The 25,002-nt window shown below is 44.0% G+C and overlaps 1 protein-coding gene and 1 non-coding gene across 2 annotated transcripts in view; one reads left to right on the top strand and one right to left on the bottom strand.

Annotated features, from left to right (window-relative positions):
• The window catches only part of EFHC2 (EF-hand domain containing 2), a 153,739-nt gene that overhangs the window by 71,392 nt on the left and 57,345 nt on the right, over positions 1 to 25,002 (bottom strand). The window contains exons 7-10 of the mRNA XM_081808970.1: positions 20,464 to 20,629; positions 12,122 to 12,264; positions 9,309 to 9,505; positions 5,368 to 5,498 (exon numbers count right to left, since the gene is read on the bottom strand). Of these exons, the coding sequence (XP_081665096.1) occupies positions 5,368 to 5,498; positions 9,309 to 9,505; positions 12,122 to 12,264; positions 20,464 to 20,629 (637 nt within the window). The remainder of the gene's footprint in view (positions 1 to 5,367; positions 5,499 to 9,308; positions 9,506 to 12,121; positions 12,265 to 20,463; positions 20,630 to 25,002) is intronic.
• On the top strand, positions 19,100 to 19,209 carry LOC115941968 (U6 spliceosomal RNA). The gene has a single exon (XR_004076620.2). It is a non-coding gene; the product is annotated as a U6 spliceosomal RNA (small nuclear RNA).

Here is a 25,002-nt window from a genome sequence, read left to right as displayed (position 1 = left end):
AATGTATGGGGATTAACATAACAATAAAAAAATTAAAATAAAAAAAAAAAGAAAGAAACATGCCAGTGACTCAGGCTCCGCCAATCAGGGAAGCTTGTAGAAGACTTTGACTTGGGAGGGATTAACAGGGGAAACCAGCGAGGTGTAGACCATGTTAGGTGTCAGAGGGATCCAGTTTTCAGCGGCGGCACAGGACGCAGTGGTGGTGATGGCTGTGGTAAGATGGAGTTCTTGGAAGCAGTGCAAATGGTGCGTTGAGTCATGGGTGGTACAGCGGTGACAGAGGCCATTTTCCCATCAGACAAGTTCTACAGCCCAGTTCTGGGCACTGTTCCTAGAATTTAGTTTCAGGCTTATTTCTCGAGCCCTCCCAATGATATTGTGAACCACCCAGGATCCTTTTAATAAATTCCTTTTTGGTTTAGCTAGCCAGAGACGATTCTCCTTTTTAAAACTAAGGCTTCACCAATACAAAGAATGCCATCAGGCAGTGACAGAATCAAATCAAAGATCCTGGTCTTTTTGATTCCCAGGCCAGTGTTTTTTCTATGACATCACGTTATTTATATTTAATGCTTTTACGAAGGTTCAAAACGCTGTTTTTAAAAAATGTATGCCGAGGCTCCCATCTCAAAGATATGCTATGAACACTGTCAGAGTGTCTATTTGGCTCATGATGAGAATAGATATTTGAGTGCTTCTGGAATATATCTTAGTTTTTGCTTTTGTTCATACAGATTCATAGACTTAAAAGATGTTAGACTTACAGTAAAAACACCCATAACAACACAGAGTTGTTTGAATAAAGATAGAGCAAAACCACATAAAGGGAGAGATAATTGTCTGAGATAAATCAGGATGAGATCATTACAATGTTCTAAGCACTAAATTTATATTCTTCTTCCTTGAAGTAAAGGACAGTAATAGGGTGGATTATAACAGTGTTTCCCAACTTCAGTCCACCAATGATGATGTTTATTTTCCACCTTCATGGCCTCCAAGGTTTTTAAGAGTTTCTTCCAACTTTGTTTATGAAAGAATTTTTTTAAAGATTTATTTGAGAGAGAGAAATAGAGAGCATGAGCGGGAGGGCCAGAGGGAGATGAAGAGAGAATCTCAAGCAGACTCTGTGCTGAGCCTGACGTGGGGCTCAGTCTCACGACCCTGAGATCAGAACATGAGCTGAAACCAAGAGTCAGATGCTTAACTGACTGTGCCACCCAGGTGCCCCTAAAGAATGTTTTCAATGACCTCATCGTAGATAAATCTATAACTTAACTGAAATACTGAAAATAAGACAGACTTCTATTACTAGTTTTGGTGACACAAAGTGGCAACTATGGGGATAAAGGGTTTTTCATTTTCTAGTGTCCACCATACACCACAGCATGCTACAATAAGAACTTTGTATATATTATCATATTTACTCATCACAACTGCTCTAATATAGTGGGTATTATTATCCCCATTTTATAGGTGAAAACACTGTTCAGCAACTTACTTGACAAATGTTAGAGCTGAGATTTGGACTCAGGTCAGCAAGTCCAAAATCAGATCTTATTTATATTGTACTACCCCTCTCAGGAAGAATTTTAATTTTACAAGGGAAAAAACTTTCTCGAGACTCTAAATCTTAGAAGGCATTTATTACATGGATGTTCGTAGGAAATCTCCTGGCCCTGCCGTTGATGATGGGCATCTAAGGAGGAACTATGTAGTAACTTCCTATGTGCTTTGAGGCCTGAGACACTGGGTCCAGGAGGTAGCTGGGAAAGACACAGGGGTGAACCGGGCGTGGGCCTTGCCCTCTGGGAGCTTGGCCCAGGTGGGGAGAAAAGGTGAGCATGCAGAAAACCAAAATATACACAGGCTCCCTGGGGTAGGGGTCATCTCCAATTGGTAGCTCAAGGCTTGGGGAGGTGGCCAGAGAGAGGGCCTGACCACATCTTCCCTGGCACGGGGCCCTTGCTGCTGCTGCTGCAGCCTATCGTTCAGAATCCAGGGCCCACAAGGGGAAGCCTCACCCGGCGATGTTCGCAATTGCACAAGACGCTGGCCCTGCCAAGCCCAGTCCCTGCCCAGCTCCCTGCTGAGATCTGCCCAGGAGCCACCCGAGGCTCTGAGAAAGGCTCTCTGCGCTCTCCCGGACCACAGTCAGCAACTCCCATCGGCCGACCTGACAGACTATGAAAAGACAGAACTAGTGACCCCCACAAGGCAGAAAAGAAACATTTCCTCCCCAACGTGCCTCCTGTTTCCACCTGTCCCCGCATTCCTTCAGGCCACTTATGAGGCGATTATCTCAAGAAGGCCCATGCATGAATCCATTCATCTGTTATCAGGCGTGGCATCTTCTGCGGAAGTGGTTGATTACCTCCCACTCTCAAGGTTTCCCTGAGAGAGGCACAAATGTCTGAGAAGAAGGGAAAGGAAATGCCTGGGGCTTGGACCACTGCCCCAGTAGCTCTGAGTCCCCAGGTGCGCACGGACAGTGCCAGCTTTGTAAGTAGGGGAGAGACTCAGGGCCACGGAGATGAAGCCTGGAGGCCTACGCCTCAGTCCTGTCTCTGCCTGCCTACTCCTGCAACGCACAGATTTGCGAGAGGGAGCATTTTACAAGTGTCTTTATAAACCGACATCTGAAGGGCTTCACAATGTCAATGCCCGGAAAGGGCCATAGAGACCACGACATGGGCAAGAGTGAGGTGCAGGTAGGCGGAGTGAGTTGCCCAAGTTGCTTGGCTCGTGAGGGTCAGGCCTAGCTCTCTCTCCCTGACTCCCCTCCAGTCAGAGACAGACAGCCCTTCCCCAGGGCAAGGTAATCAATTATTTGCTTGTTTGCTGCACACCTGGCAACTGAACGGTCCTGAGAAATAGGGCCGCTCGTGACATGACTCGACAAACATCTACGGTACTTGGCCGGAGCCAATTGTGGGGCCTGGTGAGTTAACAACTCAACAGGTGCTACCCGTGGATAGTAGATGAACTGTATTTAACACCTTGTCTTGCCCAGAGTAAGGGCTCCATCAATGGGGACTTCTACAGAAGTCTTCTTCTAGTGAGATGGAAATAAGGGGGGGGTGGGGGGTGGGCAAGGGTCAGACCATGACCAAACTCACATGAAAACACTGACAGGCTGGGATTGGCCTCTCATCTGGAGACAATGCCACCACTTCCAAATTGGAACCCCCGAGAATAATCCTAGCAGTTGGTCATTCCACTGGGGAATTAAGATATTCACTGAGCCCAGTGCTAGGTGCCAGGGATAGGGCCGTGAACAGGACCATCGAGGTCCCTGGCCCTCGGGAAGTTCCTATTCTAATAGGAGAAGACACACAGGCACACACGCACCAAGTAACCGCTATCTGAAACAAGTACCGGCAAGTTGTATGAAGTGCTATGAAAAAGAGCAGCAAAAAGCTAAGGATAACAGGGATTGATCTACTTTAGGCAGGAGAAGCAGAAAGCAAGCCCCCTCGGCGGAAGTGCCATTGAAGACGAGCCTTAGAATTTGCCCCGGAATGTGGGCATTCTAAGCAGAGGGAAGGGAGTGTGCAAAGGCTTGGAAGCAGGCAAGAGCTTGACACGTTTGTTCATTCGAGAAACTGAGTAGCAGCCATCGAGGCCAGAGGACGAGGCTGGGGAACAAGAAGTGATTAATACTGGAAACACAGAGTCACATCACTCCGGGCTTAGCCGGCTGCCCCAAAACGTCTGGATCTTACTGTAAGGATGATGGCAAGCCATGGAAGGGTTCTGTAGGCCGGGCATGATGACCTGATCTGGTTTCCATCTTAAGGAATTCCTGGCCAGGAAAGGGCCTCAAGATGGGGGAGGGGGGAAGGGGAGGGGGCGGGGGGAGGAGCTGGTTCTTTCCAAGCACGCGGTGCCTTGAGGCTGTCCCCTCCATCACACGGCCTGGCGGGCCTTTCTTCCACCCACGGTCAGGGTCAGGCCTCCATCTGCAGAGCAACTTTTCCTCCTTGGATCTCCTGCCCGGGGCCTAAGTGCCTCCCAGAAAGTCCCATAAACTCACTGAAGTGTTTCCAGCAGATTTTGCTGGAGTGTTGGGAGAATGGATGCTTTTGTAAAAGGACACAAAATAACAAAAGCGAAACCACTCCCTCGTTTCTGATGGAAATTTGTTTCTTCCTCCGCAGCTTTCCGCTAGTCCCCGGGCCTGAGCAAGTGTCTTTGCTCTTTCCTCCATCTCCCTTTATTTTCTAAAAGGTCACGAACATGTGTACGACTATGAACAATAACAAAGAGCTATAAATTCTTATTGACCCCAGAAGGTTGGCAATCCTAAACAATAAAAATATGTCCTGACTGCTCTCAAAAGAACATTCTGGAGATACAAAAGAGCTTTGTTAAGATGACAAATGAGTTTTGGGGACACTTCGGGCCTGATGGTGGCCTCAGGTCACCAGGTATTGATGTAATAGGCAACTCCAGACACAAAGCTGGAAAGATCCCCCCCGCTCCCCCACCACCCTGTCCTGGACTCTTCCTCACTGGTCAGCTCACATCTTGACTGCAGCAAGTCTCCTATATAGCTTTTGGCCACTACTGTTTTCAGGAGCCAGAATTCTCAGCCTAAAGAGAAAGTCCCCTTTGTCTTCCCATCCATGATTTAATTTACATTCTCCTGAACGCTCCATTCACTTTGTTTTCAGGCTAAGAAGTCTCACAATTGTACTAGATCCTGAATTTGAATTTCCCTGTGTTTCCACTGTTTGGCAATTTGCCTAGGTCAGCCACTGGACAGTCCCAGAATTCAGCTCTACCTTAGAGAAAACCTTTATGGCTCATGATTTCTTATTAGAGTTCTAACTACTGTCCTCTATTTTCCCCTCGATTTCTGTCTGTTTTTCAAAACACACGGATGTGTGTAAGCACACCTACACACAGACGCATACCTATCACCTCTTCTCTGATAATCAGGAAAGTTTCCACTGTCTTTTTCCAACTGGATCACATTCCTAGGGAGCTGTCCCTCCTTTGTTCCCCAGATTTCAGAGGGGGTGCCCTTAGCTGCATTTTTTTTTTCTGCCATTCTCACCCAGATGCATTCTTCCCGGCATTTCCCTGGAGCCTTCAATACCATGATTCACAAGACAACAGAACTGACTTTCTGTGCTTTTGTCTCTCTGTTCTTGCCTATAAGCTCCTTTTATATGCAAATACATAAACTTTACTAGAAATGGACCAAACTTGATCACAAAGTAGTACGAACACAAAGAAATGTCAAGTCCTAATAAAAAGCATGTAGTAAATTAGTTAGGCAGCACCAGGGAAGAAATTGTTTTTTGCTCTTTGGACAATCTTGAAGGGAAAACAGATTATTGCTGGCAGCATCTGGCTTACCTGAATGTATTATAATCCACCATCTTTGTGTGCCTACAGTCAGCAGCTGCAAATACCTGCTTGATCTCTCTGGATTTTGATTCTTCTTCTTTCAGCTTTTGTAGGACAAGTTCAATGCTGCTCATGGGAAACTGGAGGGTTGGGGGGGAGGGGAGGGAAAGGAAAGGAAGGATATTAAAACATGCCTGGGACGTAGGGAGCCTAATCTTTCTGACGGCCCGCAAAGAGACTTCACGCCCTGAACCTGAAGGTAGCTGGGCATGGCTTTCCATAGAGACCAACGCAGAGAAGACACGACTAGACTTAAGTCTCTTTGGTTGCATTTTTAGGACAATGAGTGACATCAACATAGGCCTAGATCTGAGAGAAATGAGCTTAAGCGACAGCAAGCCACAGGAATCAGAAAACAATCCCTCAGCCTTCTCCCCTGAACCCTTGGACGTTGGCCCAATATGTTGGGAGACCCTAATGGAGAGAATGGAGATTCACAATTGGATAAGTGGACCCTCATTTTCTCCGGATCTTAAGAGTGGGCCCCCTGGGACTACTGGCAATCAGACGATGCACTGAGCAGAGCATGGCTGGGTGTCAGAGATCCACATGCACTGTGATTCCCTGACATTCACTCTCTGGCAGCCCCCAGTTGCCATCTCCTACCCTGTGATTAGGTTTTTGACTCTGTAAAAATACTTCTTATTTAATCCAGTAAGGCATAAGCTTGTAAATAATTACAGCTAAGAGCTAAAAAAAAAAAAATGAGAAGACTAAATATGAAGATTAAAAACATTGATGTTAAATTTAGTATAAAGATCTCTTTTTCCACCAGGGCATTTGGGACCTGTTGCAGCCCCCATCCGCCCCACCTTTCCTCATTGCCTCTCATCTATTTCCATGATTGGATCCATTAGCTCTTTTGCAAAGATATTAAAGAGTATATTAATCTTGGGGTGCCTGGTGGCTCAGTCAGTTAAGTGGCCAACTCTTGATTTTGGCTCAGGTCATGATCTCAGGGTTGTGAGATCAAGCCCCGTGTCAGGCTCCGTGCCCAGTGCAGGGCGTGGAGCCTGCTTAAGATTTTCTCTCTCCCTCTCCCTCTGCGCCTCCCCTGCTAAAAACAAAAACAAAAAACAAACAAACCAAAAAAAAACCAGAGTATATTAATCTTTCTCTGCTTCAAAAGTCCTTGTTAAGGGTAGTTTTAAAATAATGCAGTTTTCGGGCGCCTGGGTGGCTCCGCTGGTTAGGCGACTGCCTTCAGCTCAGGTCATGATCCTGGAGTCCCAGGATCGAGTCCTGCATCGGGCTCCCTGCTCGGCGGGGAGTCTGCTTCTCCCTGACCCTCCCCACTCTCATGTGCTCTCTCTCATTTTCTCTCTCTCAAATAAATAAATAAAATCTTTAAAAAAAAAATTAAAAAAATAATAAAATAAAATAAAATCATGCAGTTCTCACTTGGGATGCTGATACCAGATAACGTCCTACCCTCTTTTTACCTTTCTGAAAGGAGAAAAGCCCTTTATATCTTACAAATATATATGTATATATACATACACACATACACACTCAAGCTATGTTAATATATGTATATAATATACATATAAAATACATATATGTGTATATATAATGCATACATGTAATATGTATATGTGTACATGTAATACATATATGCATATACATATATACATATGTATGTTAACATATAGGTTCGCCCTGTGTTTGAAAACTGAGTCCAAATTCACAATAGCTATTGTAAATTGTACCCTGACTGAGCTTGCTATGGGCCACACAGAGCGAAGCACCTCACATGCATGACAACATCTCCTCTGTGTAGGAACTCTCTGGAAGAGTCACTGTGTAAAGATGAGGGAAGTGGAGCTCAGGGAAAATACATGTCGAAGGCCTCTAAGCCAGGAAGTGTGTAGCCATGTCTCCTAGACGAGCCTGCTGGTCTCCAGAAACCTAACTGCCCGATCATTGAGCCTCTCGCCTGAATTCAGTGCTTTTGAAGGCCCACCAGTTCACAGTTTTATGATAAGCCGAAACCCTAACCCCGCAAATGGAGAAACGGAGTGGTGGCCCTGGAGGGTGCCGTGGGGGCCTACCATCCAGAGAAACCATAGAGAAGAGCCGACAGCCCCCCACCGGTCGTACCTTCTGGCCATACTCTGCCCAGGCCGTTTTCCTCAGGGACACCAGAGCTGGGCCACTGTTGCCTGACCTGGCACTTCTACAGGCAGCCTTTGACTTCAGGCTCCCCATCAGCCTGGCTGACACTTTCTCAGCGCTGTACTGTGTCCGGAGGCCTTTTGTGTCCCACCCTCCTTCCTTCCATCTCCTTTCTCAGGGGTCAGACCTACAGCTCAGACTCCCCACCTGCTCTTGCTCCTTCCTCGTTTATCCTTCATATGCGTTTCCCCTGGTATGCCCCTTGCTTATCTAATTCAGCCTTGGCACCTGCTGCTCAGAGGACCCAAACAAAGGATGATGGGATATACACAGAGAGACTGATCTTAGCAACTCACCCCTGAGCATTTTATATACAAATGAAACAGAATTGGTACTGTGTATAGAGATATAGAAAAAGATACAGATACAGATATAATTGGCACATGAACATTATTACTTACAGGTAGACTTTTTTTTATTTGAGAGAGAGAGAAACAGCATGAGAGGGGATAGGGTCAGAGGGAGAAGCAGGCTCTCCGCCGAGCCGGGAGCCCGATGCGGGACTCGATCCCAGGACTCCAGGATCATGACCTGAGCCGAAGGCAGCCGCTTAACCAACTGAGCCACCCAGGCGCCCCAGGCAGACTTTTTTTTTAAAGACTTCTAAAAATTTATTTGAGAGAGAGAGAAAGAAAGAGAGAGAGCATGGACAGGGGGAGGGGCAGAGAGAGGAGGAGAAGCAGACTCCTTGCTGAGCAGCAAGCCCGACCCGGGGCTCCATCTCAGGACCCTGGGATCATGACTCTGGCCAAAGGCTGACGCCCAACCGACTGAGCCACCAAGGTGCCCCCTTACAGGCAGACTTTTAAAATAAATTATTTCTAGGGACGCCTGGGTGGCTCAGTCGGTTAAGCATCTGCCTTCAGCTCAGGTCATGATCCCGGGGTCCTGGGATCGAGCCCCACATCATGCTCTCTGCTTGCTGGGAAGCCTGCTTCTCCCTCTGCCTCTGTGTTCCCTCTCCCTCTGTGTGCTCCCATGTGCTCGCTCACTCTCTCTCTCTCTCAAGTAAATAAATAAAGTCTTTAAAAAAAAAGTGTCTCTAGGTGGATTTTTCAATACTAGGCGATATCTCTCAAATATACACGTTTGTACAGCAAACCAGTCCACACCTAAAATCAAGATTTCATCAACGCATTATTTTGACAGACCAGCACTGCCATGCTAGTACTTTTACTAACAGTACCCAGCTGCCATCTTGTTTCCAGCGAAAAAACTCCCGGAGCTTGCTGTTGCCAATTTGTCCTTGAATTCTTATGTAGGCCTCAGGTAGCTCCTGTTCTGGAAAGTTGCAACCCCAGCAACTATCGGGTTCCCTTGGGGTTTCTGTTTGTTCAGTTCTTGGCCTTCTGTGCAGGCCTGTGCCAATTAACGGGGACGGCACAGTGTGTGGCACCAGATTTTTTTCCTTTCCTATAGTCACTGAATCTCTTTATGAAAACATTGTCAGCGTCAGCAGAAAACCCAGGAAACCTGATTCAACCCTGGGCCTGCCTCCTGCCTGTGCCCAGCATCCGTGCCGCTGGGCAGTGGAGGGCCCAGCATGTAAACAGAGGAGATCGGGACCTGTGGCCAAGTCGCGCAGATCCATTATTCATGGCCACATGTGTGAATGCACAATGTAAGACCGGCAGGAAGAAGAAAAGGCCTAGAGAAAGAAAAACACAGACTGCAGAGCGCTGAGGGGCAAGCCGAAAGTTCCACAGTCGGCTCACCTTATCTGAATTCATTTCCATGTAGTTTAAGGTGTACTCGTCAGCACTGAGCAAAAGAAACAGGTAGCCATTCACGTTCACTTTGGCTCCGATATATAGCTCCTCGGCCTTGACATATTCTGATAGTTCACTTTTAAAGACCTCTTGTCCAGGCTTCTTAACACGAATTCTTTTCAAGAACTTCCCGCCAGTAATCCCTATAGAAAAAGAGAAAAGTTAATGAGTAGCCTTTATTCTTCAAAGAACCATACAACTTGCCTTTAGAGTTCCTTCATGCTCAAACACAGACCATACAGCTTAGCTTGTGAACTCACACCGCCTATTCTTCTCAGACCCGAGGGGAGAATGAAGCAGTGGGTGAACAGTAGACTCCCTAGGTGAATGTGTAAAGAAAAAAAAAAGAGGTACGGCATCCCAGCCTTTTCCTTCCCCTCTCTACTCCCTTCCTAGTCCAAACACTCAAATAAACACTTAGTAAGCGCCTGCTACATGCCCAGCAGCATACTGAGAACCGGGACATTCGGAAGATACCCCACTTCAGTGCACGTTTGAATAGTACCACGTAGAAATTTCCCCACTTGAGCTTATTTCCATCTATCTGTCCCAGATGATGTTTTATATTTATTCCGACACGCGGATTAAGTGTAGGATGCCCAGCTTCTGGAAAGGAGCTTACTTAACTGTTTGAAGATAACTCTGGGAGTTCTGTAACTTTTTTTTCCTACAGGCTAAATAGCTTTGCTTCTTTTAGCAATGCCACATATTTCTTACTTTTCAGAATTCTGACCATTTCATCTGCTCTCTTCTGGGGATTATTTGGGCTTGTTTTTGTTTTTTTGTGGCTCTTGGAAAGCAGCAAGCAGAACTGAAGATGAAACTCCAGGATCTTCTCACTGCTACTGAACTGAAACCTTCAGTCATCTGAACACAAGCTGAAGCCAGATGAGCTTTGGGGGTCAGCTTCATTACACTCCTGCCACATTCAAACCCCAGAGGTGGTGGAAAGACACAGGTTTTGTAGCCAAACAGAGCTGGAATCTGTCCTGGCTCTGTCGCTTGCTGGATGATCTTGAGGAGTTATTTAATCTCTTGGAACCTCTCTGAATTCTCACCAGTAAAACGGGAATAAAATTTGTAGGGAGCCATGAAAATGTGCCTTTCAGATCACCCATTGTGGAGAACGTAGTTGACAAAGGCCCCCGTGGCTATGCTCTGAAACCTATCTCTGGGTTTGGACCGAGGTCACGCTTCCCACAGGCTGCTGCTGACAAATGACAGGATAATGCAGGGATAGCAAGGTAGGCCCATTCCTGCAAGATGGAGGCTCCTCCGACTAGTGACTTTGGCTCTCGGGTTCCTGGTCAGCCTTGCTGAAACTTGCTTAGAATCTCCCTGCAATCTAAGACTTTCTTTCCTTTCTTCCTTCCTGCTGTCCTTCAGAGGAGTGAGACCTACACTGCGTCCGATGGCTCTCCTGGCCTCTTCTGGCTCCCTCCACAATTTCCCTTGCTGGCATTTTCCCTAATAAATCTCTTGTATATTCAGTCCCATCTTGGGGTTTGGACAAAACTTAACCTCATGAAGTTTTTCTAGGGATAACAGTAGGTAATCGTGGCTGCTATTATTACTAGTAAGCTTGCAATTGACGTCTATCACCCTGTTTTATGAATGCTGCAGTCTGTTTGGCCATAATCTTCCCCACTCTAGATGTACAGAGTTGATTTCTTTTTTTTTTTTTTTGTAGGCTCCACACCCAACATGGGGCTTGAACTCATGACCCTGAGATTAAGAATCTCATGCTCTACCAAGTAGGTGCCCCCAGAGTTGATTTTTTGACCTTTAAGACATGACTTTCTACTTACTCCTATTTGAGTTCATATTTCAGGATTTGATCCATTATTCAAATCACTATGCAGCCTGACTTATTCATACAAATTATTCATTATTCATTGGTGTGCAGAGTGGCTCACAGCAGCTCATAAGGTCTGACTATTAGATTTTTGGGGATTTCTGCAAGCCAGTTGTTTGCTTGAAATTGACTATGGTTGAGGTATCTGCCCCGTGATGACTGGCAAGTGTTACAGATTGGGGCTTTAAAATTTTTTTCAGAGAGCCAGTTCACCAGCACACCACTGATTCTTCTTCCCAGATGTGTCTTCGGCACAGATAAAAGTTGTAAATGCGTTGGGACAAAGAGCAAAGCCCTAGAGTTCCATAATTCGGTAAGTCAAAATCAACGGCTCGCCTCAGCAATGTCCACAGCATCAGCACGCTGCAGAGAGGCATTCCGTGGGCCTGGGTGCTGGAACCTTGGCAAGAGCCTCGACAGACAGAGAAGCCAGAGGCAGACAGACTTTGAAGATTAAATTTGTTAAAATCTGGGATCGTCTTATAGTTAAGCAAATATTTTGTAAGTGGTACTATCAAAAATAGAGATTTCCTCTTGTCTTGCTGTCTTTGCAGGGAACTGGCGGTAGACAGACCATGATTCCAAAGCCCCTGGATTCCACAGAGGAACCTCAGAGGCCACAGCAGAAAGGGGAATAGTTTCCAAAAGGAGGCATCCAGAGTCTCCCAGCCCTGAGCCAACCAAACTGTTCCTGTTCCTCTTTCATCACTTTGTACGTCTGGGTTCCCATTTAAGAGAGCTTTGTAAAATGAACTTTGGTGGTTAAAAAAAAAAAAAAAGGAAAAGAAAAGAAAGCCACTATCTAGTCATCTAGACTATAAAATCAGACCACGCTCCCTAACTTTCAAAATGAAGAGACGGTTACTTGGTCTGAGAAAATTGCTGTAAGAGCTATGCCTCTTACCTGAATTCCTCTCTATAGGTTCAAACACTGAAATTGTGTCATCACTGAGAAAGTATGAAATAACAAACATCCTGTCCACGTCTGCACATTTGTGTGTGAAGAGTTTTGCAAAAAACCGGAGTGTATTGCTTATGTTGCCATAGCTAAATGGAAGAGAAATGAGGGTTACAGCCTTATTACATATGTTAAAAAAAAAAAAAAAACCTGCAAAAGGTGTGCTATTTTTTTTTTTTTGAGGTATAATTGACTTACAACATTATATTAGTTTCGGGTATACAACATGATTCGCTACAATCACCAAAATAAGACTACTCAACATCCATCACCCCATATAGTTACACATTTTGTTTCTTGTGATGAGAACTTTTAAGATCTACTCTCTTTGCAACTTTGAAATATGCAATACGGTATATTTGACTATAAACACCATACTGTATATTACATCCCCAGGACTTACTTATTTTATAACTGCAAGTTTGTACCTTTTGACCCCTTTCACCCATTTCACCCACCTCCCCCATCCACCAGGTGTGCCATGGTTTTAAGAGAGTAGCATAAACTCTCTGAGGTTGAAAAAGTTCAACCACCTTCTTATTAAGGCTTTAGATCTATATGCAGAGGAATTTTCTCAGTTTATTAAAATCTCTCTTATTCTTTAGATGTCCAGGGTAACCCACTGGGAAAATGTACCCAAAACAAATGTCATAAACACACTCCTCAAACCAGCTGCATTGAACAGCTGTTTCCTACTCACAAGGCTGGTCAGCGACCCCAACAATCATGTTAGCAGGAAGGACAACACCTGGCCTTCACCGGCCAAGCAGCAAGAGGGTGTGTCTTGCCAGTGCCTGGAGCCACGACCCCATGTCCACCTCCCACGTTCTCAGGCCCATTTCCTTGCTTCCTTCCAGCCCCACATCCTCTCCTCCCTGAGCCACTCCCCCAGCTCCCCAACATCCCTCCAACTCCCTTCAAGAGAAAAATTACCCCTTCCCTTTCAAATGCTAAATTAAATAATGCCAGATTAAATATAGCACTTATCACCCATATTGTGAGTGGCTATTACAGGTCTGTTTTCCCAGGGCAGGGACTGTGCCTTATTAACCATTGACTAATACAATACTTTTTACATTATAAGTACTCAATAAATGTTGGTAGAAAGTTGTTAAAAGATCCATATAAATGGAAATTTGCACTCAGAACCCTGCACATGAATAGAATAGTACAGTAGATTGAAGAAGGGATCGAATTCTAGAATCAAAAGTTCCCAAAGTTGACTGCCTGGTCGTTGGAAGAAATTAATTTATGGTCCATCAGCAGAAGCATGTCTGTGGAAATCAGCTAATGAAAGGTGGCCTTTGTAAAATGTTAAACCCATGGGGAGGTCTTTGGTAACCAAAATCATTACCTCAAGGAGGCACAGAATAAAATAAACCGTGAACTTCATCAGTTCCCTGTCACAACTCGAAACAGGGAGGCCCTTGCTTTCAGATTCTCCTATGCCGAATTCATTCTTTCCCTGTGGTCAGTGACGAAAACACAACAACAAAACAACAACAACAAAACAGAACCCGTATTTCCTATTTGCTTTTCTCTGCCTCTTTCTCAGACTGTCCAAGGAAGAAGGGCTGAAAAAGCATGGCGCCAAAATTCCCAGCTACGCCGGCGTAAGGCCTCACGTGAGGTGGAAAGGAGCAGTTTGGGAGGCTCGCCTCGGGGAACCCCGGGGCAAAACAGCCAGGGCTCCACAGCTCTGTCTTCTTTGTTCCTAGTTTCCCTGGCTTCAGAGAGACATCAGATAGCATGGGGGCAGCTATACCTTGTCAGTCATCTTCTCTGGTACATAACTGGATTTATAAGCAACAAACAGATTTGGTAACCCCCATCTCACGAAGGAGCCATTAATTTTCACAGATACCAAAAATATCACTGAAACAACTGAAGGAGGCTTAACATCAGGCCAAATGAACACTACTGTAAATATAGCTTCTTCGAACTTAACGTACGTTTAAGAAGTGTGTATGTTAAGTGTGGGTTTTTTCACTTTCAAAATGCCATTTTTTTTTTTTTTCCACCTAAGTCTTATGTTCTGGAGAGCTCGTTAGTCAGGAATATAATTTACTCAAACAAAATCTTTAGAGCAGCAGTTCACAAAGTTTGTTGTGTTTCAAAGTCACCTGGGGAACTTGTTAAATATACAGAATCCAGAGTCCTACCCCCAGAGATATGGATTCAGTAGTTAGCTTGCATCCCCAGAAACCTGCATTTTTAATAAGCTCCCCAGGAGGTTCTGATGAAGAGCCCCCAGAGCCCACTTTGGAAAACACTGCAAGTATCTTCAGCTATTTCCTTGACTAATAAGCTAATTATCAAAAGTCTCCAAACTCTCTTTTTATCACAATACTCCTCCTCACACTCAAAAAACTAGCATTTTCCCTGCTTCCTATTAGACCACCTATATTGCTCTGTCTGGCTTTCTGGGCCATGGATAGGTTCAGACACACCCACCTACAGCTAGCTACCTGTCGTAACCATGCATAACATACAGGTGACCCTTGAACAACACAGGTTTGAACTGCACAGGTCTACTTAGACGCGGATTATTGTTGTTGCTGTTTTATAAATACAGTACCCTACAAGGAATCACTTGGTCATCCACTTCTCAGCGTATGTTCACTCCCTTGGTGATCTCTTCTAGTATCAAGCCTTTAAATATCATATACATGTCGATGACTTCCAAACTTCTATCTTTAACTCAGACCTCTCTCCCGAACCCCAGATTGATATAGATATATCTCCAAATGCCTACTCAGTATCTCCATCTGATAGCTAAGAGACATCTCACACTTCACCTGTGCCCAAACTGAACTTACTGTTCTACCTATACAGTCTTTCCCATCTATCCTTCCAGTTGCTGAGGCCAAAACCCTGGGGAGTCATCCTTAACGCCTCTCTGCTTTTGGACTTCATGTCCAAATCTGTCAGGGAACCCCATTAGCTTGACCTTCAAAATAGTTCCAGAATCTGCTATGTCTCATCACTTCCATGGCACCTACCCAGATCCAAGCCATCGTAACTTTTCTCTTGGATGACTGTGGTGGGCTCTGAACTAGTCCTTACTCCCGCCATTGCCCTTCCACACTCTACTCTCAACACTGCAGCTGGAGTGATTCCTTTATTATGTAAATCAGATCAAGTCTCTACCGCCTGCTCTGATTTCCCAACGGCTCCGCTTATCACTCAAAGTCAAAAGAACCCTTATAATGGTCTGCAAGGCTCTACGGCATCCGATCCCCCGTTAACTCTTCTAATCTATCTACTCTGCCCTTTACTCACATCTTCTATCCATGTCAGCCTGCTTCTTGCTCAGGGCCCTTACATCAACTGTTCCTTCTGCCCGTAACGTATTTCCTCTCCTTAGTAAGGCCCATCCAGACCACACTATTTTAAAAATGAAACCGGAGGTGCTCCTCAGCACTGCCCTGTTAGTTCCTCTTTATTCTTCTCATAGCAACTTCTTACTTGCTTTACTTTGTCCATGGTATTTAATACCTTCTCCATACTTACAGAATGCACTTAGGGGTTTTCTGTGGTGTGCACTGTCTGCCTCCCCCAGCTAGACTAAGTCCTATGAGGGTAGGGCTGCATGTCTGCTTTGTTCACTGATGGATCCCAAGCCCCTAAATCAGTGCTTGGCGAACGGGCAGGTACCCTGTGAATATCTGTGGACCAGGAAAATGAATGGTTCGCTCAGGGCTATGTACCCACCGAAAACCTCAAAAACAGCGAAAGCTATATACTCTTGGGGTTGGAAGAGACATGAAGGCTTATTTTTATTGATGAGAAAATAACTTTTTAAGAGAAAACAGCATGACTGATGGAGACAGCAGGTGGACAACATCTGAAGCAAGTCAGAGATTAAGATTAAACCGTGAATTTTTGGATGCTCTATGGCTATGAATAGCACAAGTCTGGGATAATAGCCTTCCTGGTGGGAAGTCATCTGTCTCTTCTACCTGTAAGAACTGGAAGGGTGAAGCTTATTCTCTTTGCTTACTTATTTATCCATTCCTTCTCTTCTTGGACAAAGTATTTAATGAGCCCCAAGCATGTAGCCAGCGCTGTTCTAACTCTGAGGGAAGCTTTAGTGCCTGTCCCTGCCCTCAAGGAGCTCTTGATCTAGGGGGACACCACGATTACATAAACAAGTAATTGCCACACACTGTGAAAAGTACAGGCTCTGGGGCAAGAAAGGTAAACTCCAGGAGTCAGACTTCTCTGGGTTCAAATCCCAGTTCAACTAAAAATTAGCTCGGTGAGCTTGGGCAAATTGCACAACATCTCTGACCCTCAGTTCCCTCGTGTGAAGAATGGGTACGATAATATTATTTACTCTATGAGGTGGTTTTGAGGAGTACATGAGATCAAGTATTATAAAGTAGTTCGCACACCATAATCACAAATTGCTTATTAGTAGAAGTATTATTATTATTATTATTACTACTACTAGAGGTACGACCAGCAGAGTATTGTGAGCACACAGAGAACAGAGTAATTCTACCAGCGCAGCAAGAAGGATATTATTCTGGTTCTCCCAAATCAGACTAGACAATCTGCCCAGCAGGCCACCACAGTGAATTTTTACCCAGAAAATAAAGACCTTCATTCCATCAAAAACCTCATATGCTCTAATTTGGAACTATTTCCTCCTCCAGCGATTCAAAGTAGATCACCAGTAACCTCATTCAAGGATTAGCACCCAGGAAATTTCTAACAGCAACATACCTATAATCAACATATGTCACACACAACTGCACATCACAATTCACAGTTTATTTGCATGAAGAAACTGTTTTTTTGCATGCTTTGTGGGATCGTCTTCCTTAGGTTCTCACAGTTTTAAAACCTTGAGTTATTCAAACTCATGTGTAAGTCTCCAGCTGAATGTGCCAGTTACTATGGAAACAAGGTCACTGTGTGGGAGGAGCTTGAGGGAAGTGTATTCCTGGCACAGAGCGGGCAGTGGACAGAAAGAAACAAAATTAGACACATTTGTGCCTGCACCACCATCGTCCAGCCCCGACAGCAGGACGAGAACGTGGAATGCTGTCTACAGTCCGTGCTCTGTGGGCAAGTTGATGTGGTGTAGACAGAAAGAGAGACTCAGGCAACTACCCACAAGGAGCTGTTTCCCCCTCCCCGGGTTCCAGAAGCAACACCCTAGATCATATTTCATCTTGTTTACTTATAAGAAAAATTTCCTCTCCTTTTACAATAGGGACATTCTTCTTGCCCGCCTCCTTCGGGTGGCTGCCCTAAAAAACAGCAGCTGGTGAAAAGTATCCATCAGAAGTCCTGCCCTGGAACCTCACTATAAACCCTGTTATCCATAAGGAGGATGGAGTATGAGTTGGGGTCCCTCTTATGTGATGGAAAGCAGTGGTTCTCAAAGTCTGGTGCGCATCAGACCCTGGAAGGCTGGTTAAAACACAGTACTGGGTCCCACCACCTCCAGCCCCCTCCCCAGAGTTTCTGCCTTAATAGGTCTAGGATGAGGCACGAGTTAGTGTTTCTACCAGTGTGGGGAGTAACATCAATTCTAAAAGTTAAAAAACAGAACCCTAAAGTCCTTCAAAATAAAGGATTAGTTTTTTTTTTTTTAAGATTTTATTTTTATGTCATCTCTACACCCAACATGGGACTCAAATGTACAACCCCGAGATCAGGAGTCACGTGCTCCACCCACTGAGCCAGCCAGGTGCCCCAAGGATTATTTCTGAAAAGTTTGCAAAGGCCATAATGTCAGGGCAAAGACAACCTTTTAGACAGTCTATACAATTCTTACTATATTTTCACCATCTTTACAAATACGGCAAAATGATTGTTCTATGTCAAAATGTTCTGTGATTGTATCCAATCCCATTAAATTTTATATCAAATTCAGGATGCTGTCTTTTTCATCTCCTTCTCCTGGTCTTACTGCATGTTCCTTTATCATTTTTTTCCACCGGTTCTCCTGACTCAGTACTCCCCTCACATGGGACTGCAATGGTAAACCCACATCCTATGCAAACAACTGCAACATTTTCCCACCACTTTTTTCCCCAACTTCTTTTTCCAGGGCCTGCTTTCCCTGCAGAAGTAAAAAAGTAGCCATGGGCAGTGCCCACATTCTATACACACGATGGAGCGACAGATTTTTCCTTGTATATATTAGGAATACTTTTGAAAGTCCATCTTTTGAAATTATATTCGGCCATGGGAGCAATCTACGGTTACTAAACTCAGCCAAACTTCTCAAAGGAAAACAACATTATTTGTCAAATAATAGCCTGAAAAATACTTCAGAGTCACTAAAGCCTCTAGACCAAGGGTAGGCAAACTACAGTGTGTGGATCAAATATGGCCAGCCACCTGGTTTTGCGTGGGCTGTGAGCTAAGAATGGTAATATGTAAAACTTATATGAAATTCAAATGTCAGTGTCCATACACAAAGTTTTATTGGAACACAGTCACGCATTTGTTTACGGACTCTACAGCTGCTTTCACACTATGATGACAGAGCTGGGTGGTTGTAACAGAGGCCGTATGGCCTTCAAAGCCAAGAACATCTACTATCTGACTCTTAAAGAGAAATTTTGCTGACCCCTACTCTATACCACTTCCTAGGGACCATCTTGAGGAGATATATGTATGGAAAGGCAACATGATTGGGAATAATACAGGTTTAAGGGCTTCTAGATGACACATTAAAAATAATCACTCAAGGGGCGCCTGGGTGGCTCAGTTGTTAAGCATCTGCCTTTGGCTCAGGTCATGATCCCAGGGTCCTGGGATCGAGCCCTGCATCGGGCTCCCTGCTCAGCGGGAAGCCTGCTTCTCCCTCTCCCACTCCCCTTGCTTGTGTTCCCTCTCTCGCTGTGTCTCTCTCTCAAATAAAGAAATAAAATCTTTAAAAAAAAAAAAAAAATCACTCAAGCGATCAGTTCGGCAGCACTTATACTAAAGTTGGAACAATACAGAAAAGACGAACATAACTCCTGTGTCATTAGGATGACAAGCAAATTTGTGGAGTGTTCCAATATTTTTAAAAAATAAAAATAATAAATAATAAAGGAAAATAACCATTCGGTGGTAAGGAAGTGGAGAAAAGAGAACTTCTGCACACTGTTGGTGGGAATGCGAACTGGGGCAGTCACTCTGGGAAACGGTATGGAGGTTCTTCAAGAAAGTTAAAACCACCATATGATCTAGCCGTTCCACTTCTGGGTATATATCCAGAGGAAATGAAATCACTGTCTCAAAGAGATACCCACACCTCTGTGTTTACTGCAGCATTATGCACAATAGCCAAGACACAGAAGCAACCTAAATGTCCAGCGACAGATGAATGGATACAGAAGATGTGGTATATACATACGCAATGGAATATTATCCAACCATAAAAAAGGAGGAAATCCTGCCATTTGTGACAACATGGATGGACCTCGAGGGCATTATGCTAAGTAAAATAAGTCAGACAGAGAAAGACAAATACTGTATGATCTCACTTATGTGTGGAATCTCAAAAAACCAAACTCACAGAAACTGATCAGACTGGTGGTTGCCAGAGATGGGGGGTTGGGGGTGGGCAAAATGGGTAGAGGGAATCAAAAGGTACAAACTTCCAGTTATAAGATCAGTAAGTCCTAGGGATGTAATGCACAACATGGTGACTGTATCTAACAATACCCTTTTGTATATTGAAAAGTTGCTGAGAGACTAGATCTTAAAAGTTCTCATCACAAAAGAAAAAAAATTGTTAACTGTGGGAGGTAACTTATGTGAACTAATCTTCTGATGGTGATCCTTTTTTCAAAATATATACATATCCAATCATTGTGTTACACCTTAAAATTATATAATATTGGGGTGCCTGGGTGACTCAGTTGGTTAAGCATCTGCCTTCAGCTCAGGTCATGATCCCAGGGTCCTGGGATCAAGTCCGGCATTGGGCTCCTTGCTCAGCAGGGAGCCTGCTTCTCCCTCTGCCTGCCCCTTCCCCTGCTTGTGTGTGTCTCTCTCTCTCTGACAAATAAATAAATAAAATCTTTTAAAAATATAGAAATAATGTTATATGTCAATTATACCTCAATAAAACTGGGACAAAAATAAAATAACCACTCAACAAAGAACCTCTTAATACTTGGATGTTAATCAGTTTCATTAAAAAGCTATAATGGCATGTTCCTGAACTCTTAACCACATGAGCTGAGTGCCATGTGTTTCGCCATGAGGCCTATAGTATAAACCCCAAACACATTTGGGAAAGATCAGACTGAAATCATGGTTCCCTCAAGCACCTGTCTTTTTCCAGGAACTTCTTGAAGTTCTTCTGATGAGGTGTGGGTGTGAGGCTTATGCAGGAGCGGAGAGAATCCTCTTCAGAACCAAAGCCGGTATAAGGTGGAAATTTCCTTTCTATTTTTGGAGGAGGTGGAGCCTTCCATGGAATCGAGGTGAAGTTCTCTACAACAAAACAAAGGCCAATGAAACATCAATATTTTTTTTTGCCCTGATTGTGGCTGTTTTGAAAGGTTTGTTATGTTTTCAAGATGGACATGGAGATCTTTGTGGACTATTTTAAACTCTTTCAAACAAAACACAGCAAATCCTGTGAGGGTAGGTTTCAATCATGTTTACAAAAACCACAGAACTCACTCAATAATCGCCATTGGTTCAAAACAAAGAAAGAAAAAAAGAAACTGCCTATGTCGAATAAGTAAACATTTATCTTTTGTCATCACACCCCCATGTCTGACTATTTTTGGTTCTTCCCTGATTTTTCCAATGATAACGAAAATTCAAACTTGGAGCTTTTTGCCACCCATCCCCTGTTTTAACCTGCAGCTTAGCCCCATCCTCTCTTCAGTCAACCCTCACTCTTCAAATTCCTTTCCAAACAGGACTGACTCCTGTTTTGCCTTTACCTTCCCCATCCGCTGTCCCCTCCTCCTGTGTCCAACTTTTTCAGGCCTCTCTCTTTCCTCCAACTCAACCCCAGGCCATGGCACTTCCCCATCTAGTGACAAAACAAAACCAAAACTTCTCACCAGCCACCGCTCTGGATTGCTCTTATGACTGCCCAAGAAAAGATTGTAATTGTACTAAAATGTGACGAAGCAAAACAAAACAAAACAAACAAACAAAAAAACACAAAAATAAAACCGAAAACAAATACACAAAACTTTAAAAATAATCCCTGCTTACTCGCTCAAAGGGGGTGTTATGTGGAAATACCATTGAGTTTCTTTCCGTCCTTATCATCTGTGAGGAAGGAGAGATGGACAGAGAGCTGGAGACATATCTGTAACCACCTGGCAGCTTTCAGGCCCACATTTGTGAGGTTGTATAATGTCTGAGAAGCAAGTGTTCTCTCTAGAGCGAAGAGCCCGTTCAACTGATAGCTCCAAGTCACTTACTTGTGTTTGTCCCACCACAAAGGGCAAAGAAAATGCCAGGATCTTTCCAAAAGCAAAACACAACAACAAAACAACTCATGGAATCTAATTTCTACTTCTCACCCAAGCTCGAGTATCCCCTAGGTGGTGCCATTTGGGACTCAAAGTAGTTCCATATAAGCAAAGGTTTCCTTTTCCACTGTCAAAGTCCTAACGGAAACAAGAGTGTAGATTTAGAGCATAATTGAAAGTGTGCATCGATTTGTCATCCAAAGCAACCCAACTCTTAAAATTGAGGGATTTTTTTTTTTTTTAACTGATGGATCAAAAGGCTAAGGGTCTGAGGCTATTTCTAACTCTGATTTGAAGACATTTTCAGCTTTCACATTTCCTTAGACTTCCTTATTCTTTAGCCTTTGTGCGAAATCCCCTCAAGCATAATCCCCAAAAGAGTATTGTTCTATCTTAACAGAAACCGTTCACAGAAGACATATTGGCAAAGAAAATGCCAGCAAAGATTTCTCACTGGCTCAGTGAAAGGAAGCAGCCAGGCAGCCAGTACAGAAGTGACTGGCGAGCCTCTCCTATTGCTATTTTTGTGGCAATTAAAATCTGGGTAATAAAGAGGAAAGTTCAAATCTTGGAATTCGGCAGAACTGCAGTAGACCCTATCATCGCTAACTGTGAAATCAAACGCGCCACTGACTGGTACCGTCATTTCAGGGAAAGGACGGGCTGGTAGAGAAAGCTCTATGTGATTATTAGAAAATTGGGGCATGATCCGTTTTTCCTAACAGGGTATACATATCCATAGAGACAACTCTCCATACTAATCTGAACAGTGTAACCAAAAGAGGACACGTACTGCATCACAAAGTAATTAAGAATGCATTCTATACCTCCCCCCCCACAAATTATAGGTTTTATAACAGCGTTGTTTTCTCAACTACATAATTTTTGCAACAGATTTAAGTAACAAAAGAACCAATTTAGAGCTTTCCTCTGCACCCACAGTGCCATCTAGTGTATAAAAGCCGAGAACGGTTCCACTCCATCTTGCCTGACTTTTTGTCCCGCGTATATCTTTCTGGATACTCTGACCCAAGAGCTCATTTCTCTGGGTAATTGTGTACATTCGCAAGGCTTGAGACTTGCCCCTGCATATGTTTCCTGTCTTTGGTGTTCCAACATCCCAGCATCCTGCATGTTTCAGGTATTAAAAACTATTCGTTGAATACATGAAAAATGATACGTTTTTGTACACAGCACCTTCCCAAATATCTTCGTCAACAGCACTCTGCTGAACTCTGGGACACATCTCTCTTTCCAATTGTCTGATTCCTCTAATTCCAAGCGACTTGTAAAAACATATATACTCAATGTCTACCCACGATTAACTGGATTCTAACAAATTTACAGAAAGGTGGTATGTTTTTCAAAGGAATCTTAATGACCCTTCACAGTGATCTACTATTTGCCATCTCAGTTGGAAACCGTACCGGAAAAAAAGCCTTCGATCACCTCAAAGTTCATCTTGTATGTTCTAGTAACCCAGATACAGACTCAGATTTGGGGAGGCCTGGAGCTTACATAATTTGGGAGAAGCTCTTCAATACAAAGAATGCCAAATTATTAAGACAAAATCAGGTCCAGGGCCTTGGACTGGGGCTCCTGCAAAGGAAGAACCCTAAAGCTCAAGCTTCATGAATGTCAAAGCAAATTCCACCACCACCCCCCCCCCCTTGTACCTAATACCCAGGTCAAATGGTTTGGGTGGGATGTTCATTTCTGGGTCAAATCATTACTGAATCACATATATTCTGAGCTCTAGCTAGAAAATCCTTAGGGATCAGCCATTCCTCAATCCTCTGTACTTCATAGGGGAAGACAAAGGGGCAAAATTGTTCCATCCATTAAGGCCACGTGGTGCAACCAGAAGCAAATTCTACTCCGTCATTGTAGCCTGGGATGGCTCGTTTGCTCGAATGACCATTAAACTACTATCTTGGATGTCTCACTGCTTCCAGCACCGAGTTCAGAATTGATCGAGAGGCCAGTAATAACACCACAAAATTAAAGATGCTTTAAGAACTGTGCTCAGCCTTCATGTCAGTACAGCCTAGTAAGTGTTCAAGAGCAATGGGAACGGCTGGTCTTTTACTGGTTTGGTTCTCCCAGCCACTAAGAATGGATGATCACCAAGTCCTCCTCTAACAAAGAAATAATAACCCAAGGCAAGAATTCTAGGTAAGAGCAGTTTACATTCAAGTCCCCCTGTTCCTTCAGTGAAGGAAACACATGCTGGAGCCCCTGGAGCCTTTTCTAACCTTTATGCTACAGGAAAGTCCAACAGGCCTCCATCTGCCAGTCCGTGTTCATCCACACGAAATAATGAGGGAGCGACATGCTCCTGCCCAGCAGGTGAGCCAGGGTCAGCAGGATGGCCAAGCTGCCTAGTGGGGGAGTCACATTGGAATGTTTTGTGCAAGAAGTTGACGGAATTGCTTTCTCCTTGGAATCCTTAAATGCACAAAAGAATCTTCTCGTTTTAGGAGGCAAATTGGGCTTTACACGGGGTACAGATAGCTCTTGGAAAAAAGTACGAAGGCTGCATTTACGAATCTCCCCCCTGGCTTCCTCTTAGGAGGTCCCTGGTTGTGTGGTTAGGACTTGTCAGCTCCTTCCCGTGGGGCTGCTGAGTGGAGACACCAGGCATTCTACTGACCACAATTATTGACCTTGGTTATAGACAGAACTTTGTTCAGGTCTGAGCTTCGAGGATACCAAAGTTTAATGTATAGAATTTGGTCTTATGAATTTGGAGAAGCAGAATGAATTACATACAAAATGAATATGTCAGAAGTAACTGTATCTAAGTAACATTAAGCATCTTAATTTAACCTTACCAAAAAGTCAGAAAAGGCAATGGAAAGAGTATCAGAGAACACAGATTCACAACCCACCCACCCCCCACCCCCACTGCATCATGGATATAATTTCTAGTCATTACTTACATTAATACACTGTTGTTACTCAAGAAATGTTGTGTAATAATAGTGTCTGTTAAATGGGATATTTTAACATATGTTATGAGAAATATAAAAAGTCAGCGTGACTATAAAATGCATCATAATTTTGCATTTGCATAATTTTCTGTTTAAATGCATAATGCTCATGTTATATTAGCTTTAAAGGCACAAACTGTTTTTTTCTTTTACATAATACATAATCCTATAAGGTAAACAAAAGAAGTGAGCAGAAAGAAATTAAGCACTAGGGCTCAACAGAAATGGACCATCAGGCATCTGAAGCAGATCCATTTGCCGAGGACAGCTAGATTTAGAGTATACCAGTGAATTCACTCTGCCTCGGCAAGTTCCCTGCCAACATGTTAAGAAACTAACAATGTACCATGTCTCACCAGCACCATGTTCATTTTCC

Source organism: Leptonychotes weddellii, chromosome X (genome assembly GCF_054177405.1).
Source record: "Leptonychotes weddellii isolate Sample4059 chromosome X, ASM5417740v2, whole genome shotgun sequence".
In the NCBI taxonomy this organism is placed as follows: domain Eukaryota; kingdom Metazoa; phylum Chordata; class Mammalia; order Carnivora; family Phocidae; genus Leptonychotes; species Leptonychotes weddellii.
The sequence above is the reverse complement of the archived record's forward strand: the minus strand, read 5'-3'. Positions and strand labels throughout refer to the sequence as shown.